The sequence below is a fragment of the Pongo abelii genome, chromosome 18 (genome assembly GCF_028885655.2).
Source record: "Pongo abelii isolate AG06213 chromosome 18, NHGRI_mPonAbe1-v2.0_pri, whole genome shotgun sequence".
NCBI lineage: Eukaryota > Metazoa > Chordata > Mammalia > Primates > Hominidae > Pongo > Pongo abelii.
This window is the reverse complement of record NC_072003.2, coordinates 3982403-4000058: the sequence shown is the minus strand read 5'-3', so window position 1 is coordinate 4000058 and position 17656 is coordinate 3982403. Positions and strand designations below refer to the sequence as shown.

General features: G+C 43.4%; 1 protein-coding gene across 4 annotated transcripts in view; it reads left to right on the top strand.

Moving 5' to 3' along the window:
- Positions 1-17656, top strand: part of CREBBP (CREB binding protein) — a 154868-nt gene that overhangs the window by 75077 nt on the left and 62135 nt on the right. For all 4 annotated transcript variants that reach the window (XM_002826060.5, XM_054533356.2, XM_054533355.2 and 1 more), the window contains exons 4-5: positions 11253-11493; positions 12787-12900. In XM_002826060.5, the coding sequence (XP_002826106.3) occupies positions 11253-11493; positions 12787-12900 (355 nt within the window). The remainder of the gene's footprint in view (positions 1-11252; positions 11494-12786; positions 12901-17656) is intronic.

Genomic DNA, 17656 nt, shown 5'->3' with positions numbered 1-17656 from the left:
CAGTATGGGTTTCCCATTAACCAGCAGTATCTTTTCTAGAGTCTGATTAGTATAATCCTCTCTTCAGCAAAACCTCCTAGGTGGAAGCATAAATCATCTCAAAGATACCCATGTAAAGTGGAGGCCTAGCCAGAAGGTTTTTTTTGTTTTGTTGTTTTTGTCTACACAAGATGTACTGCATACTTACTAACAACCAGCATTGCAGCCTCTGCCTGCCTGCTGGAAGTGTATAATGAGGATAGCAGGCATTTCTGAGAAATGAAGTGACTTTTAGAAGAAGCGAGTAAATACACCGCAATAGTCCTGCAAGAAGCAACAACTCAGTAAACAGCACAGGTCATGGGTCTGGGTGAGGTCAGTCGTAGCTAGCAGTAATGCGAGTATAATACTTCACTTTCTCTGGAGTGGTGTGAACTACATCAGTCTCTGCACAGCCCAAATCACCCTAACTTCCTTTTACCTTTTCCACAACCCTTTGAGATGGCCCTGAGGTTCAAGTCACCAAAAAGACAGTCTGTCCAGTAACTAATTTGCCAAGTTATCAAAAAATTATTGTGTAAATTTTTGTTTATGTTCCTTTTTTTCCTCTAATCCTTAGAACCTGTAAATGTCGTAAGTATTCTTGAAGAATACATATGTATATATCAACAGTATTCAAGAAGAGTATTCTAAAAACTTGAAGTTTTTAGTAAATTGGTAATTCTCTCGAACTTGGTCATTCGACTCCTGGTCTGGTCCACCTGTCACTTTGACCGTAGGAATAGATCCGGTGCCTTCTACCTTGCAGGTTGTCTTTTTTGTTGTTTCTTTGGTTGGTTGGTCAGGTGATTCTTTTTTTTGAGCTGGAGTCTCACTGTCACCCCATTTGGAGTGCAGTGGTGTAGTCTCAGCTCACTGCATCCTCTTCCTCCCAGGCTCAAGCGATCCTCCCACTTCAGCCTCCCGAGTAGCTTGGACCACAGGCACGTGCCACCATGCACAGCAAATTTTTTGTATTTTTTTGGTGGAGACAGGTTTCGCCATGTTGCTGAGGCTGGTCTCAAACTCCTGAGTTCAGGAGATCCACCCACCTGGGCCTCCCAAAGTGCTAGCATCACAGGTGTGAGCCACCTCTCCCGGCCACCTTATAGGTTTTCTTTGTGCTGTAACGAGTAACTCCAACCCCTTCTAGGTAGACTGCTGGGTTCTGAAGGCTGTGGCTGTGGGTCCAGGAAGAGAGTGGGGAGGGAGTGGCAAGTCTGCCGCCCTTGGCCACATTTCTTACACTGAGCCTTGGCCTTGGGCTCAGGCTCTCCTGCTCCCCTTAGCCATTTGCTTTCTACTTTAAATCACAGCTTTAAGATTACTTATAAATCATTCTGGATTATTTCCCTGTTGAATTTAGATGTTTTGTTTTGTTGTTGTTGTTGTTGAGACAGAATCTCGATCTGTCACCCAGGCTAGAGTGCAGTGGCGTGATCTTGGCTCGCTGCCACCTCCACCTCCCAGGTTCAAGCTATTCTCCTGCCTCAGCCTTCCGAGTAGTTGGGATTACAGGCGCCTGCCACCGCACCTGGCTAATTTTTGTATTTTTAGTGGAGACAGGGTTTCACCATGTTGGCCAGGCTGGTCTTGAACTCCTGACCTCATGATCCACCCACCTCAGCCTCCCAGAGTTGCTGGGATTACAGGCGTGAGCCACCGTGCCCGGCCTGAATTTAGATCTTAAATTTTAAGATAATCTTATTTTTTAAAAAAATCAATAAACACAAAGCAAAGAGAAGAAAACACAAGAAACATTTCCTCTATAAAAATAGCTATGTTGTGTTTCTTACCAGTTTATCACCTCAGAGGTGATTATCACTTCTTCCCAGGTTGGCAGCTATGTACATTTAATGAGCATTTTCTTTGTTTTATGGCGCCACAGCTTTGCATACCCAGCTGTTGTAGGTCCTTATGAGGGAACCTGAGCAAGCAGTTATTGCAGAGCCAGCCCTTGTTCTGCCTGATGTTCGCTTTGGTGTCGTTTTCTGATTCTAGGTGGAGGTTGTGGAGGAGTCAGGTTTCTAGGTGGGTGGGGGAGCATCCGAGGAGCATAGGTTTGGACCCTGTTGCGATGTGGAAGTTTGAGGACGAGCAGCAGGAATCCCAGCCTGTGTGGTGTGGATCCGGGGTGTGGATCCGGGGCAGTGGCTGCACAGAGGGGCGACACTGTCCTTCCTTGTTCTTTCTTGGTCAGTCTCTTGCTGTTTGGAACACAGGGTCCTTTGAAGACATGATAACCTACTCTTGGACACACAGTAAAAAATGACTTATTTTTTTGTGAGGAATGTGAGGATAAGCGTTATTATCCACATTCTGTATGCACATCTCTGTTATGTCCTTGGCATAGAATACAGGCACTATAGGAAAAATGGCATTGGGGCTAAATTACCTAAAACCTATGTAGCAATAACAGTCCTAATAAAAATGCATGTTAGATTCTTTTAAAAATTAAGGAATAGGCTGGGCGCAGTGGCTCACTCCTGTAATCCCAGCACTTTGGGAGGCCAAGGCGGGCGGATCACTTGAAGTCAGTAGTTTGAGACCAGTCTGGCAAACACGGTAAAGCCCCATTTCTACTAAAAATATAAAAATTAATTGGGTATGGTGGCACATGTCTGTAAGCCCAGCTACTTGGGAGGGTGAGACAGGAGAATTGCTTGAATCTGGGAGGCAGAGGTTGCAGTGAGCCGAGATCATGCCATTGCACTCCAGCCTGGGTGACAGAGCGAGACTCGATCACAAAAAAAAAAAAAAATTAAGGAATACCAGAGTAAATATAAAGAGTTTGCTTTTAAAGGTGGTTTGACAGTGGAGTATACACAGTGGTTGAGGCTGCCAATTACGTAATAAGCAACACATGCAAAGAGCCTGTGGCTAAACTGAGTGAAGATGACGGGTGGGGTGAGTGGGCTCAGTGAGCTTTGTGTTAACCTGCCGTTACTCAGTGGCTCAAAATAGTAACAGGCAGGGGAGACTAAGGTTTAAACCAGTATGGCTCTCACACCATACTCACCTCCTCCTTCCACATTACAAATTGCATGTGAAATGATCCTCCCTCCAGAAACACATATTGCATATATTTTAAGGCTTTTGACAGATACCGTTATAGTGCCTTCCAACAAAAGCCATGTACCCGATTACCAGCCTCACACCATCTTCCCAAGGCTAGGGACTGTCACCCCGTCCTTTTGTTTTTTTTTTTTAGACAGAATGTTGCTGTTGTTGCGCAAGCTGGAGTGCAATGGCTCAATCTCTGCTCACTGACACCTCCGCTTCCCGGGTTCAAGGGATTCTTTTGCCTCCGCCTCCTGAGTAGCTGGGATTATAGGTGCGTGCCACCACACCCAGCTAATTTTTAATATTTTTAGTAGAAATGAGGTTTCACCATGTTAGTTAGGCTGGTCTCAAACTGCTGACCTCAAGTGATCTGCCCACCTCGGCCTCCCAAAGTGCTGGATTACAGGCGTGAGCTACTGCACCCAGCCCACCCTGTCCTTTAATAGGAGAAAATGATGTCATCTTACTTTGATGAGCATTTCTCTCACGAGTAAGGTTTAAAGTGCTTATGTTTAGAGACATAGGCATTTATTTGAGTTGCTTTGGTCCTGTTGTTCACCAGTTTTCCTGTCAGATTCTCTTAGAACACTTTATAAAGCAAGGTGGTCAGCCCTCTGTGGAGGAGAGGCACAGAGAGCTGCAGGATTGGGGCTTTGCTGCTAGGTGGCTGGCTCATCACCCAGGCAAGGCCCTTTCCTTGGGGCCTCAGTTACTTCACCTGTCGTGTGTGGCTAGTCCCCAGAGTACTCTTCCCTCAGGGATGTGTGTGTCTTCAATGAGCTGCTGTACCTTGGACCCTGAACACAGAGCCTGGCACAGAGTGAAGAATAAAGATGGACTGGGAGGAGAAAAAATAATAGCTCCATCATGATTTGTTTTGTGTTGTGTCTTTCAGATTTAATTTTTCCTAGTTCATCAATGGCCCTTACACTTGTTCCTAGTGATTTTAGTCATAGAAAGAATGCCAGTCTTTATGTAATCTGGCCTCTCACACCTATTTAATGGTACAGTCTTCTCCTGCATTGGAATCGCCCATGGGGCTTTTGTTCTTTTTTCTCCTTACTCAATGTTTTTTATTTTGTTTTTGTCTTTTTTTAGCAACAGGGTCTTGCTATGTTGCCCAGGCTGGGGTACAGTGGCAATTCACAAGCACAATCATGGGACACTATAGGCTTGATCTCCTGGACTCCAGCAGTTCTCCCACCTTCACCTCCTGAGTAGCTGGGACTACAGGTGTACCACCACTCCTGGCTTCTTAAATGTCTTTATTCTGATTGTAAAGGTACATATATGTTAGTTTTGGAAAAACTGGGAAAAGTCTAAATTAAAAAAACAAAGCAGGCTTGTCTCTTAGGGGAAAAATGAGAGGATCTGTATTTTAAGAATTTTTACTGGAAGGCTGGGTGCAATGGCTCATAGCTATAATCCCAGCACCTTGGGAGGCCAAGGGGAGAGAATTGCTTCTGCCTAGGAGTTCAAGACCAGCTCAAACAACATGGCAAGACTGTGTCTGTACAAAAAATTTTAAAACTTAGCTGGGTGTTGTGATGCACACTTCTGTGATCTCAGCTACTCAGGAAGCTGAGGTGAGAGGATTGCTTGAGCCCAGGAGGGTGAGACTGTGTGAGCCATGATTGCACTACTTCACTTCAGCCTGGGTAGCAGTGAGACCCTGTCTCCAAAAATAAAAAGAATTTTTACTGGTAATAGTGAGGAACACTGCTTTATGTTCTGTGACTAAAGCCTTTACCGCCTTTGCATAACAAAGCACTCACCTTAGTTACCTTCCCATACTTTTACAATTTAATTTTTTATATTTAATTCCTCATCATTTTCTAACTGATTCTTCTGATTTTGTTTTCTCAGGAATTTCCCCCCAAAACGGAATGCTTTTTGGTATTAAAATAGTAGTCACTTAAACAGCTTTTTGTTAAAGCATAAAGGTCTACCTTATTGTTGTTACTAATTTGTTGCCTTAAATAACAGTCATTGGATGTTTTCTCCCACAAATTGAGACAGGGCTTGGCTGGCCCATTCCCCTGCTCCACATGGCTTTGACAGGGGTTATTTGAGGTCTGCCTTATTTTTCGTGGCTGCCTCTTATTTCATTATAAGTCTGTAGCCATAGGATGTTTAATTAGTCCACCTTTAATAGACATTTAGAATTTTTTCCAGTTTTCAATATTTAATCAGAATGTGATGCATTATCTTTGCACACATATTTTCACATACTTGTCCAATTACTTCCTTAATAATAAATAATGAGAAGTGGAGTTACTGTCAAAAGAAGTGCATATTTTTCTTTTTGATACATGTTGCTTTCCAAAATTATACCGAATTGCCAGAGTACTTGAGAATTGCCATTTCTTTATATCCTCATCAATACCAATTAGCATTTTTTAAATCTTGGCCATATTGATAGATTAAACATGCCTCATTGTTTTATTTCTATTTCTTTAGTGATTAGTAAGAACTTTTTTAAAACAGCTTTTTAAGATATCATTCATGTACCATATAGTCCTTGCTTTAAAGTGTACAGTTGAGTGGTATTTAGTGTATTGTGTAACCATCACCACAGTCCATTCTGAAACATTTTCACCACTCCAAAAAGAAACCTAGTACCATTAGCAATTATTCCCCATTTCCCCTGAACCCCCATCTCCAGCCAACCGCTAGTCTTTCTACCCGCATGGATGTATCTATTCTGGGCATTTCCTAGAAATTGAATCACACAATATGTGGTCTTTTATGACTGGCTTCTTTTACGAAGTATGTTTTCAGAGTTCATGTTGTAGTATGTGTGGTTACTTCCCTTTTTACGGTTGAATAATATTCCATTTTGGATATATACCGTGTTTTGTTTTTCCCTTCATCACTTGATGGGCATTTGAATTGTATCCACTTTTTGGCTATTTGTAAAAGGCTGTTGTGAACATTTTTTACAGTTTTCGTGTGAACATGCATATTCAATTCTTTTGGTTATATACCTAAAATAGGAATTGCAGAGGTCATATGGTAATTTTATGTTTGACCTTTTGAGGAATTGCCAGACTGTTTTCCAGAGTGGCTGCTGCTTTCTACATTCCCACACTAATGTATGAGGATTCCAAGTTCTCCACGTCCTGGCCACCCTGTTGCTATTGGTTAGCATTTGACTTTTTATTATAGCCATGTGGTAGGTGTGAAGTGGTATCTCACTGTGGTCTTAACTTGCATTTCCCTAATGGCTAATAAGGTTCAATATCTTTTCATGTGCTTATTGGCCGTTCGTGTATCTTCTTTGCATAAATATCTATTCAGAGCTTTCACTCATTTTTTAATTGGGCTATTTGTCTTTTTATTACTGAGTTGTAAGAGTTTTTAAAATATGTTCTAGATGCAAGTGCTTTATCAGACCTATGATTTGCAAATATTTTCTCTTTTACTTTCCACTTTCACAGTTCATTATTTTGTAATGGTATCCTTTGAAGCATAAAAGTTTTTAATTTTTTATGAAATCAGTTTATTTTTCTTTTATCACTTGCACTTTTGGTGACATAGTAAGAAACTGCCTAATCCAAGGTTGTGAAGATTTATTCTTGGTTTTCTTCTATGAATGATACGATTGTCACTCTTACGTTGAAGTCTTTGCTCCACCTTGAGTTCATTTTCGAGTGGGAGGTAGAGAGGAGGCTGCCTGCGCTGTCCAGTGTCTGAGCTCCTCCTCATTGTCATTGAGAAATGATCCCGCCCTCCCTTGTGTTGCCTCAGCACCAAGGTGTAGAACATTTTTGTATTTGTTGTTTCTTTGTATTTTGTGAGGTGTCTGCATTTTCTTTGCCCAACTTTTTAGTGGGATAGTATCCTTTCTTTCCTGAGAGCATTTGCATAAAAGAAGACCAATCAATTTGCTCGCAGTTTTTCACTTTTTAAACTCCATTATGTGTTTATGTTAAGAAGGCTTTCTCATCCTCATGTCCTAAAAGTATTTTAAATTTTTTTCTCCATTTTAATCCATTTTTATTCACTTTAGTTCATATGAATTTTTTTTTTTTTTTTTTTAATGGGAAGATAAGGATCAAAGATGCCGCACCACTCTTGAATGTAAAGCACCACCTTTAGGAGACAATCGTCCTCTCTTATCTGGGGTTTCACTTTCTGGGGTTCCACTTACCAGCAATCCCAAAATAAGTGAGTGCAGTACAATAAGGTGTTTAGAGAGAGAGAGAGACCACATTCATGTAGCTTTTATTACAGTGTATTGTTAATAATGGTTCTATTTCATTATTAGTTAATGTTAATCTCTTACTATACCTAATTTATAAATTAAACTTTATCATAGATGTGTGTATAGGAAATAATACAGTATATATAGGATTCAGTACTATCTGAAGTTTCAGGCATCCACTGGGAGTTGGAACCTGAACTCTGAGGATAAGGGGGGACTTCTGTATGCTAATTTGATGTACACATGTGTCTGTTTCTGGACTTATGTAAAGAAATTAGCTTTATAGTATGTTTCAGTATCTGGCAATATAGATTGCCCCTTTATTTTTACTGTTTTTCAAAATTTTCTTGGCTCTTAGAAAAACAAAATCACACAAAATGTAGATTACTTTTGGGGCAGCTTCCACCACGATGGCTTTGTTCTGTGCTTTAAAGGGAGGTTCCGAAGTACTCTCCCTCCATCCTCAGTGTCTGCCTGCCAGTGGGAACTGGGCAGGGAGGTTGGGAAAGTCTGAAGGATGCTTGTGACAGATTTGGGGGCCACCTGCAGTTCACATCTAACTCTCATGGCTCATTGAACACCAGCCTAGGAGAGGAGGAAATTAAGTGTGCCCCTGTATTTGTAAGTACTTTGCAAAACTAAGCTAGTCCCAGACAAATATACAGAATTCCATGAGGAAGGACAGACACAGGGACGTAAGACATTTTCCATTTCACTGTTGACTTGTTGACTCAGCTTCACCCTCAGAATGGCTTTTGAGATACATGTTGTAAACAATATGTAGAGCTCATTAAACTGTGCATTTGTCCTCCATCCGGAGGTAGACAAATAACAGACCAAATTTTAAATTTGCCATATAGTTTCCAACCATTCTGTTTTGACATATGGTCAGGTGTAGTGCAAAAGACACTAATAAAAATACACGCCAGGCTGGGCGTGGTGGCTCATGCCTGTAATCCCAGCACTTTGGGAGGCTGAGGCGTGCCGGTCTGTTGAGGTCAGGAGTTTGAGACCAGCTTAGCCAACATGGTGAAACCCCATCTCTACTAAAAATACAAAAATTAGCCAGGCGTGGTAGTGGGCATCTGTAATCCCAGCTACTTGGGAGGCTGAGGCAGGGGAATCGCTTGAACCCAGGAGGCAGAGGTTGCAGTAAGCTGAGATGGCGCCACTGCACTCCAGCTTAGGCAATAGAGTGAGACTCCCGTCTCAAAAAAAAAAAAAATACAAGCCAGTTGGATGGCACCACACATCTGTGATCCCAGCTACATGGGAGGCTGAGGTGGGAAGATCACTTGAGCCCAGGAGGCCAGCCTGGGCAACATAGCAAGACCTTGTCTCTGAAATTTTAAAAAAAGAATATTTTTAAGTCCCAGATGAAATCAGTGTGTTAATTTTTGGTGAATTAAGAACAGTCTGCTTATAATTTACTTGTAGAGCTAAATTTTTTGCCTAATTTTTATATAATTTTTTTGGTATGTGATATTTCTGTACTTTAAGAAACAGTGAGAGTACAACTGTGTGGTCTCTTCAACAAGGTGGTGTCAGGAGTAAAAAAAAGGGAAGACACAATAGATTAAGAACCTTAAAAACAACCAAATACAGGATGTGGGCCTTCATGGAGTCCTGATTTGTGCAAACCAGCTATAAAAGACATGTTTTGGACAACCAGAGAAATTGGGATGTGACTCAGTATTAGCTGATACCCAAGAAGGATTGTTCTTTTTCTTAGGTGTAATGATGATATCCTTTCCTTTCCATTTTTCTGTATGTTTGAAATTTTCATAAACGTAAAAGAAAGAGACCTAAATGAGGCTCATTTTGTGTTTCTCCCATTCCTCCATATCTCCATTCCTGTTGATTTCTCGATGGACCTTCCATTCCACAGGGATAAGCCAGTTGAGCAGTGGACATAACACCAGTACTGCATGCTTGCAGGGGCAGCTTAAGGGCTGTTTGCTTACTGAAACTTTATTTACAATTATAAAAAATAAAGGAGGGGGCCAGGGATTCCAGTTTATGCCCCATAACAAGAAGTAGTTAAATGAGTGTAAAGTTAAAAGAGTAACATGCCGTTCATTACAAGTCATTCCAGCCCACTATCTGAGACAGTTTAGTGGTATGGGGCAGAACATGGAAAAAACACTAAGCGAAACATGTGTGTTGCAGGGGAGATATGAGGCTCTATTGATTATGGTTCATACGTAAGCATTTATGTAGAAAAAAGAAGGGAAAAAAACCTATCAACACTTTAATAGTGGACTCCTGGATAATGGGATTTTAATTGTTGTTAATTATTTCTGTAGTAGTTCTCCAGCTTTCCAAATTTCCTGCAGTGTATATATATACTTTTATAATCAGGAAAAAATAAACATAAGAGGCTGTTTTCTCTTAGGAGTTGAGCCCTGCATTCATGATGTTCTGCTTCTCAGCTAGGATGCTGATTTTGCTTTGGGTCCTTCTCAGAATTGCTTTGGGTCCTTCTCAGACTTCCAAGAGTTTTGCTCCCAAGCCCAGCCACCCAGCTTTTCTACGCACTTACTTTCTAGGTCTCATAAAGGTAAAATCAAAACAGAAAACTCTATAACCTTTTAAAAGTGAGCTTTGATTCATTAAAAATTATTTTTATAGTTTTCTCTCCTCTTTGTGAATATACAGTTTTGATTCATACATTTTTAAAAAATCCGAGTGGCGTACTTTAGGGGAGGTAATGAGGGTTGTGGAAGCAAGCTGGAAATATCAGAGTACTAGAGAAAATGGAAAATCCCGGAACTGCGGATGATACTGTTGCACATTAGGAATACTTCTCTTATTGCCTAAGTCTTTTTTAGTAAGTTTATCCGAAGAATGCTTGTAGTTTGTAAAGAATAAGACTCTGTGGGTCCCCTTTTCCATTTCCCTTGCTGTTAAAAGGTTTGTTTGGTCTGGCTTGTTATTTCAGGCAACTGAAAGCAAACCCTTTCTGTATTTTTAGCAGATCACCAAATCTTTAAAAATTGTCAGCTGTCTGAGTGGAAATTTTAAGGAAAAACAAAGCATAGGAGAAGAATGCATTTCCCATTGCACTGGGTGGTTGTATTAAGGCTAAGTGTCATTAGTCTTTTAGGAGAGGTAATGTTTGCTGTGAAATCAAGCTGCAGGCATTGTCCTTCTAGTCATGTGATAATGAAATCCAAAAGGTGGCTCTGATTCTTTCTGCTACATCAGATGTTTGTAGTACATTGCAATTGGTCAGGCCTTGGCAATCTTTTTTTTTTTTGAGACGGAGTCTCGATCTGTCGCCCAGGCTGGAGTGCAGTGGTGCCATCTCAGCTCACTGCAAGCTCCGCCACCCGGGTTCACACCATTCTCCTGCCTCAGCCTCCCGAGTAGGTGGGACTACAGGCGCCCGCCACCACGCCTGTAGTCCTAATTTTTTCTGTTTTTTAGTAGAGATGAGGTCTCATCGTGTTAGCCAGGGTGGTCCTGATCTCCTGACCTCGTGATCCACCTGCCTCGGCCTCCCAAAGTGCTGAGATTACAGGTGTGAGCCAATGCACTCAGCCAGGCCTTGGCAGTCTTTTTAATTAGGTTGTACACTATGAAATTGCCAGTGTTTGGCGATTTGGGACCTACAGAAACAGCAGTTTTATATGGTCCAGTTGGTATAATACATAGCTTTTCCTGTAGTTGTGTATATCGTAGAGTGAGTTGGATTTCTGTTGCTACAGTGAAGAGCTAGCCATTGTCTTGCTTGGTTGATAATTGTATACAAGTGAACTTGAATCAGCCTTGCTGCTGAGTTGGGTTGATTTGTGTGCTTCTGGATCATCTTAAAGTCATCAGTGGGTTAGAGAACTACACCAGCCTTCTCTCTGTGGTCAGTATTATCCATCAGCTTTTGCTTTTGTTTGAGAAATAATTAATGAATATGACTTGGAACTCTGAGAGGTTAAAGTATTTTTATTATTTTGCTTTATTTTAGTCTCAGATGCAAACATCAGTGGGAATTGTACCCACACAAGCAATTGCAACAGGCCCCACTGCAGATCCTGAAAAACGCAAACTGATACAGCAGCAGCTGGTTCTACTGCTTCATGCTCATAAGTGTCAGAGACGAGAGCAAGCAAACGGAGAGGTTCGGGCCTGCTCGCTCCCACATTGTCGAACCATGAAAAACGTTTTGAATCACATGACGCATTGTCAGGCTGGGAAAGCCTGCCAAGGTAAGTGCTGTTTTTGGAACTCCTAGTGGCGGAGGTTAGGAAGAATTTGCCTTTATTGTTCTTACAGCAGCTCTCTGGTTCATAAGGCTCCAGCAGCCTGAGTGCTACCTTTCATTGGGTGTGGCAAGACATGTTGCGCTCACGTTCCCCACGCGACGGCAGTCACGTGCTCCAGGAAGTCATATCTGCTGAAGAGAAAGGCGATTTGGTTTTCTGATACTCTGTGAACTTCTGCTGCTTGAAGCTGTGCCCCGTATTTGTTCTTTTCCTCCTTCCTCTGTCACGGAAGACATTGGTCACTTCTTGAGCACTGTCTTTGTTGTGGATGTCTAGATTGTGGTTTTCTTTTGGGCAATGAACATAGCACACGCACGTGCAGGCACACGCCCTTCTTGCACCCCAGCATCTGTCTTGGTGGCCTGCGGCCTTGCTCCTCTGTCCTGTGTCTTGAGGCAAGTGCGGATGACAGCGAAGTTGTCCTGGGTGACTGGCAGTGACATGGGGAACTGTGCACTGTATCATCCCAGGGGAGGTGGTGAAGTAGGCACTTCACGTGCCCTCTGTCTCCCCTTTTACTGCAAACACCTCATTTCTACCGAATGAAGTGTTTCCTATTAACAGCTGTACTTTCCTTTAATCTTTATTCTCTTTCCTTCTCTTACTATGTTCGTAAACTTTAGGGGAATCTCCCCCTGGTCTCCCCGTCTCCCGTTGTGATATTTGTGAGTCCCCAGAATAACCCTGTCGTAACAGAGAAGCAGAGAAGGGTAAGGTTAGACCTTTAGAAGATGAAGACGGAATAACCGGGGTCAGTTACCCTCTCGAGTACTTCTTCACCAAGTGCCCAGAGTCGCTTTCAGAATCTCTACAGACTTCTCATTTGCTTCTCTATCTGTATTTCTTCACTGTAGTATTTAGGTGGTTTTATCTTGAAACATAGTTGAACATTTTTATTTTAAGTAGTGACATCACAGAACTATTATTTGTTCTACCTTTCATTGCAGTTGTTCGCTATTCCAGGTTGAATAGTTTTTTTGTTTTGTTTTGTGGGCTGCCCTTAATCACCCATCCTTCATAACATTGCTTCTAGGGGAAGTTTTGTTTGGATTTCTCAACAGTCAACTTACAAACTTTTTGGAAAACAGCCTGTTTGTAAGTTGAGGACTGCCTATACTGTGTTATGGTTACACTTGTTACCATTTTCTTATGGAATCTGGCATTATAATTTAGGTATAATTGAAAGTGTGACGATTTGGATAGAAAAATAACATCTCGTTGTTTTTCTGGTCATAGTTGCCCATTGTGCATCTTCACGACAAATCATCTCTCATTGGAAGAACTGCACACGACATGACTGTCCTGTTTGCCTCCCTTTGAAAAATGCCAGTGACAAGCGAAACCAACAAAGTAAGTGAGCACGGGGGCAGAGAAGCTTGGAGATGAGAATAGAAGTTGTTTCTAAAGAAACTTCAGAGAGTAGGTAGGGAGTGGGCAAGGGGAGTAGGTAGGGAGTGGGCAGGGGTTATGAGCCACGGAGTGCAGGGTGAGGTAGGGCGGACAGCAGCCCAAGGTACAGCCAAGCTCAGAGGGCAGGCGGGCTTTCCGTGTCAGGAATGGCTGTGATAATGTTGGACCCTGACTCACTCACTGCCTCTCCCTCTCCCTGCCCCCTGCATACACGCACTTGAAGCAGCATGGAACAGCAGAATCACTTTGTTCACTGAGCCAACACGAAGATATGGTATTTCCTGACAGTTACTCCATACATGAGAATTTAAATTCCATGTCGCTATAATGGCGGTGACGTCTTGGGGAGGGGGATAGAGGGGATACTTCTTTCGGAATTGGAAAGCCCTTATCCTGAAGTAAATTTTGAAGGCTCTGTCAGTCAGTCTGGGTCAGTATAAAATCCCACACAGACATTTGTGAAGGTTTCCCTCTACGTGGAGCTATGGTCCCCAGACCTCTTTGTATAACTAACCATTCACTCTGCTTCGCAGTGAGAGCCTCTGCCCTAGGGCTGCTGCATCCTGGTCACCCCAGTCATTTTGCCGTTGTCTAGGTTGTCTGTAGCCCTCGGCACGGCTGGTTACGCAGCGATCCCTGCTTGTTGGGAGGTCCACCTGGGGCTCTGGGGCTCCCTGCCATTTGTAGGCTTCAGGCAGTAAGAAGGATGAACCTCCCTCCCGTTTTTCAACCATCTTCCTGTCATTTTAGAGGTAAAACTGTGGTCTTTGGGTGTGTCCTTCAGTTTCGGACAGCTAGGAAGTGCCCTTCAATCTCCTGTCCCCTCTGGCTGGAGCTGTACCCGTAGCGACCCTTCCAGCACAGCACAGTCTTCCTCATCTTCCTCCATCTCATCTGTGCCATCTTGCCACCCTCCCCTGTTTTGTGTATTACGTGTTCATTCCTCTCATTCTTCTTCATCATCCTTCCTCAAGACCCCGCAGCTGCCTGGAGAACATGTGCTGCTTTTCTTTCTGGTTGTTTCTGAGTGGCCCAGGGAAAGATGGAAAAAGTGCTTTGTTCCTAAGAGTACTGTGGAGTGGCGTGCCAATCCTTTTACTGAGTCCAGCCCACCTCCCTCTGGCGGCGAGGGAGTAGGCAGCGAGCTGACGCTGACCCTGCTTCATTTAAAGCAGGGTGTCCCTGTCACAGAGAAGAGAAATGCCAGGGTAATGGGGCCTGTTATCTGCCTCCCTACAGAAGAACCACAACGAGTTTCCTTTAAAAGCCAGTTTCCTGGCCAGGCGCGATGGCTCACGCCTGTAATCCCAACACTTTGGGAGGCCGAGGCGGGCAGATCACCTGAGGTTGGGAGTTCGAGACCAGTCTCTACTAAAAACACAGAATTAGCCGGGCGTGGTGGCGCATGCCTGTAATTCCAGCTACTTGGGAGGCTAAGGCAGGAGAATCACTTAAACCTGGGAGGCAGAGGTTGCAGTGAGCCGAGATCACGCCAGTGCACTCCAGCCTGGGCAACAAGGGCGAAACTCTGTCTCAAAAAAAAAAAAAAAAAGCCAGTTTCCTAAAAGTCAGTTAAATTATTCTTTGATTGACTAAAATTTGAATTAATCAATTTCCCTGGACATTTCTTATATAAAGTGACATTCTGGAATCCTGGGTCTTGTAGAACCAGATATGTGGGACAGTAGTTCTAATGGAATACAGTCTGTTTTTCCTCTCACGTTACTGTAAAAGTTTTTTCTTTAGTATATTGTGATGGCTAAATTTCTTGTGTTTTAGGGCACATTTCAGTAATAGGCTCTTTAAGTGCCAAAATATTCATTGTCAAGTTTGTAGTTATACAGTATTCCATGAATAATGAGCTAGAATTTTATTCTTAACTTTAATTTGGGGGTGTGGCTTTTTGAGGATCTTGTTTTTAGTACATACTACCATGACAGTTGTAAACTTTGGTGATTTCTCTTTTTAAGAACACTTATGTGGTTTTTGTTTTAAAAGAAAAAAGCGTATGTGGTTTTTTTTTTTTTTTAACCATCCTTATAACTGCCTGAGTGTTGTGAAAATTGATTCTGTGCATGCTCTCTCAAGTGGTAAACCACAGGTTTTCTACTAGTCATAATGTAAGATATTACCAGGATGATTTTATAAAGTCACAAGGAAGATTTAGATTAACTTGCTGCAAGACTTTGGTAGTTTTTTACAAAAGTATGATTGACAAGGTTTCAGCAATATCCTTTCTGTAAATGTTGTTGTTTTTTCTCTTCTCCCAAAGCAAATTATGCTTATGGTGTGTGAACTCTTGAGTTAGGAACCCAGAGAGGAAAATGTGAATCCGACCCTACATTGGCTTAACGTTGGGTTTCGAAGACAGTATATATGTTAAAAATAATGTAAGGGTGACCTCCCTCAAAGGACTGAGGTAGAGGCAAGTCAGTGCAATCGGCATTCTTTTCGAGGAGAATTGGAGCGCACCTGACTACTTTATAGAGAAAGGTGGGACTTGGTGGAGCCCAGTGCAAACAAAATAACGAAGGAAGAACATTTCAGACAGTGGGGACAGTGTCTGCACAGTGCGCAGCTTGTGAGGGCATGCATTTGACTGGACTGGGGTTCCTGTGCAAACGAGGTGAACGGAAAGGTGGACTGTGATGAGCTCCTGGAAGCCTCAGGGACTCTGACGAGACCCACCTGTGCTCGTTCTGTGGCGACCGCCTTGGGGGCTCCGGGACTCTGCTTTTTAGGCAGTGTTTCCCACAGGCCAGCGCTGGTCTTACCTGATGAACACTTCCTTGGTCAGCACATGCTCCACTCTCTTAACTTCTGTGATTAATGTCTCTACTGAGAGAACCTTCCAGAATCACCTGTGGAGCTAATCTGAGGTTCTTTGAAATGAAGCCCAGACCATTGATTACCTTTTTGGCCTGTGTTTTGTTTGTTTGGTTGGTTTTGAGACGGAGTCTTGCTCTGTCACCCAGACTGGCGTGCAGTGGCGTAGCCACGTCTCACTGCAGCCTCAACCTCGGGCTCAAGCAGTCATTCCACTTCAGCCTCCTGAGTACCTGGGACTGCAGGCATCTGCCACCATACCTGGCTAATTTTTGTAATTTTTGTAGAGATGGGGTTTCACCATGTTGCCCAGGCTTGTCTCGAACTCCTGAGCTCAAGTGATCTTCCCACCTTGGCCTCCCAAAAGTCCTGGGATTACAGGCGTGAGCCACTGCTCCTAGCCTCATTCGATTTTTCCTTGAATTGTTTTTTAAAGATTCTATAATCACTGATCTCGAGTTAACCATCCCTTATAGCAATATTCAATTTTTGTTGAATAATTAGGACTTTCCAAGATGTGTATCTTACATCAGTCCTGGCATCTGACCTTCAGTAAATTCAGTGTACAGAGTGGCATGGAGGACTGACTGGGCTATGGGACCCGTGACCAGGTTCCCCTCTTGGGGCTTATGTTGCCTCATTTGTGAAGTTCTTGCTGCTCAAAGTGTAGGCCTCAGGCAAGACATGGAGGTGCTCCCAGGTTGCTTGTAGGCAATAAAGAAATTGGGCCCCCATTTCAGACCTCTTGTATTAAAACCTGCACTTTTATAAAAATCCCGGGTGATTAGTGTGCACATTAAAATCTGAGATGCGCTGCTCTGGATGCCTTGAAAGACGAGGTATCTGGGCCAGTGCTGGTGAGAGGGTTTGAGTCATTCTCTGAGAGAGAGACCACGGGTTTTCCAACCCAGAGTCCCCCAGGGACTGTTAAAACAAGTGCGCAGGGTCGGCCCCAGAGCCAGCCTAATGCACGCACTGTCCCAACTGCGTCAGCCATGGCCCCAGCTGCTGCTGGGCATCTCCATGAGTGTAGCTCCCACTGCTTCACCTGGCAACATGTTCCATCTGTAGGTGCCTCAGATTGTTTAAAACACCTCCTTTTGGCCGGACGCAGTGGCTAACGTCTGTAATCCTTGCACTTTGGGAGGCTGAGTGAGGCAGGCGGATTGCCTGAGCTCAGGTTCAAGACCAGCCTGAGTAGCAACACAGTGAAACCCTGTCTCTACTAAAATACAAATAATTAGCTGGGCATGGCAGCATGCGCCTGTAGTCCCAGCTACGCGGTATCCTGAGGTGGGAGGCTGAGGCAGGAGAATCACTTGATGAACCCAGGAGGCAGAGGTTGCAGTGAGCCAAGATCGCACCACTGCACTCCAGCCTGGGCAACAGAGCGAGACTACGTCTCAAAAAACAAAACAAAACAAAGCAAAAAACCAAAAAAAAAAAAAAACCTCCTTTTATTATATGGAATCAAGATCTCCCTCCTTTGAACTGCCACTCATCGAATAGCCCATCAGGTGCCCAGTGAGTGTGTGTGGAGCAGGCCCGTTGTTCACTTGAGGGCCCTTCAGAGATTTTCATCTCTTTTGACAGACTGTAGTGGGATGGGGGACAGCAAGGAGCAGAATCTGAAGGCTGTAGAGAGAATGGTGGGCTTGATTGACCCTGACTTGAGCACCAAAGGGTCGTGGGTGATGTGTTTCATCTGAACAGCTTTGCTCCTTGCTAGCAAGGAGCAGTGTCACTGCGCCAGTGTCGCTTGGCTTCTGAAGAAAGCCTTTGGCTTGAGGGCTTGTGGCCGTGCCTGATAGGAGGCTGAGTCTCCAGCCTGGCAGTGCCTGGGTCCCCCTCAGTGCTTCTCTTCACTGTC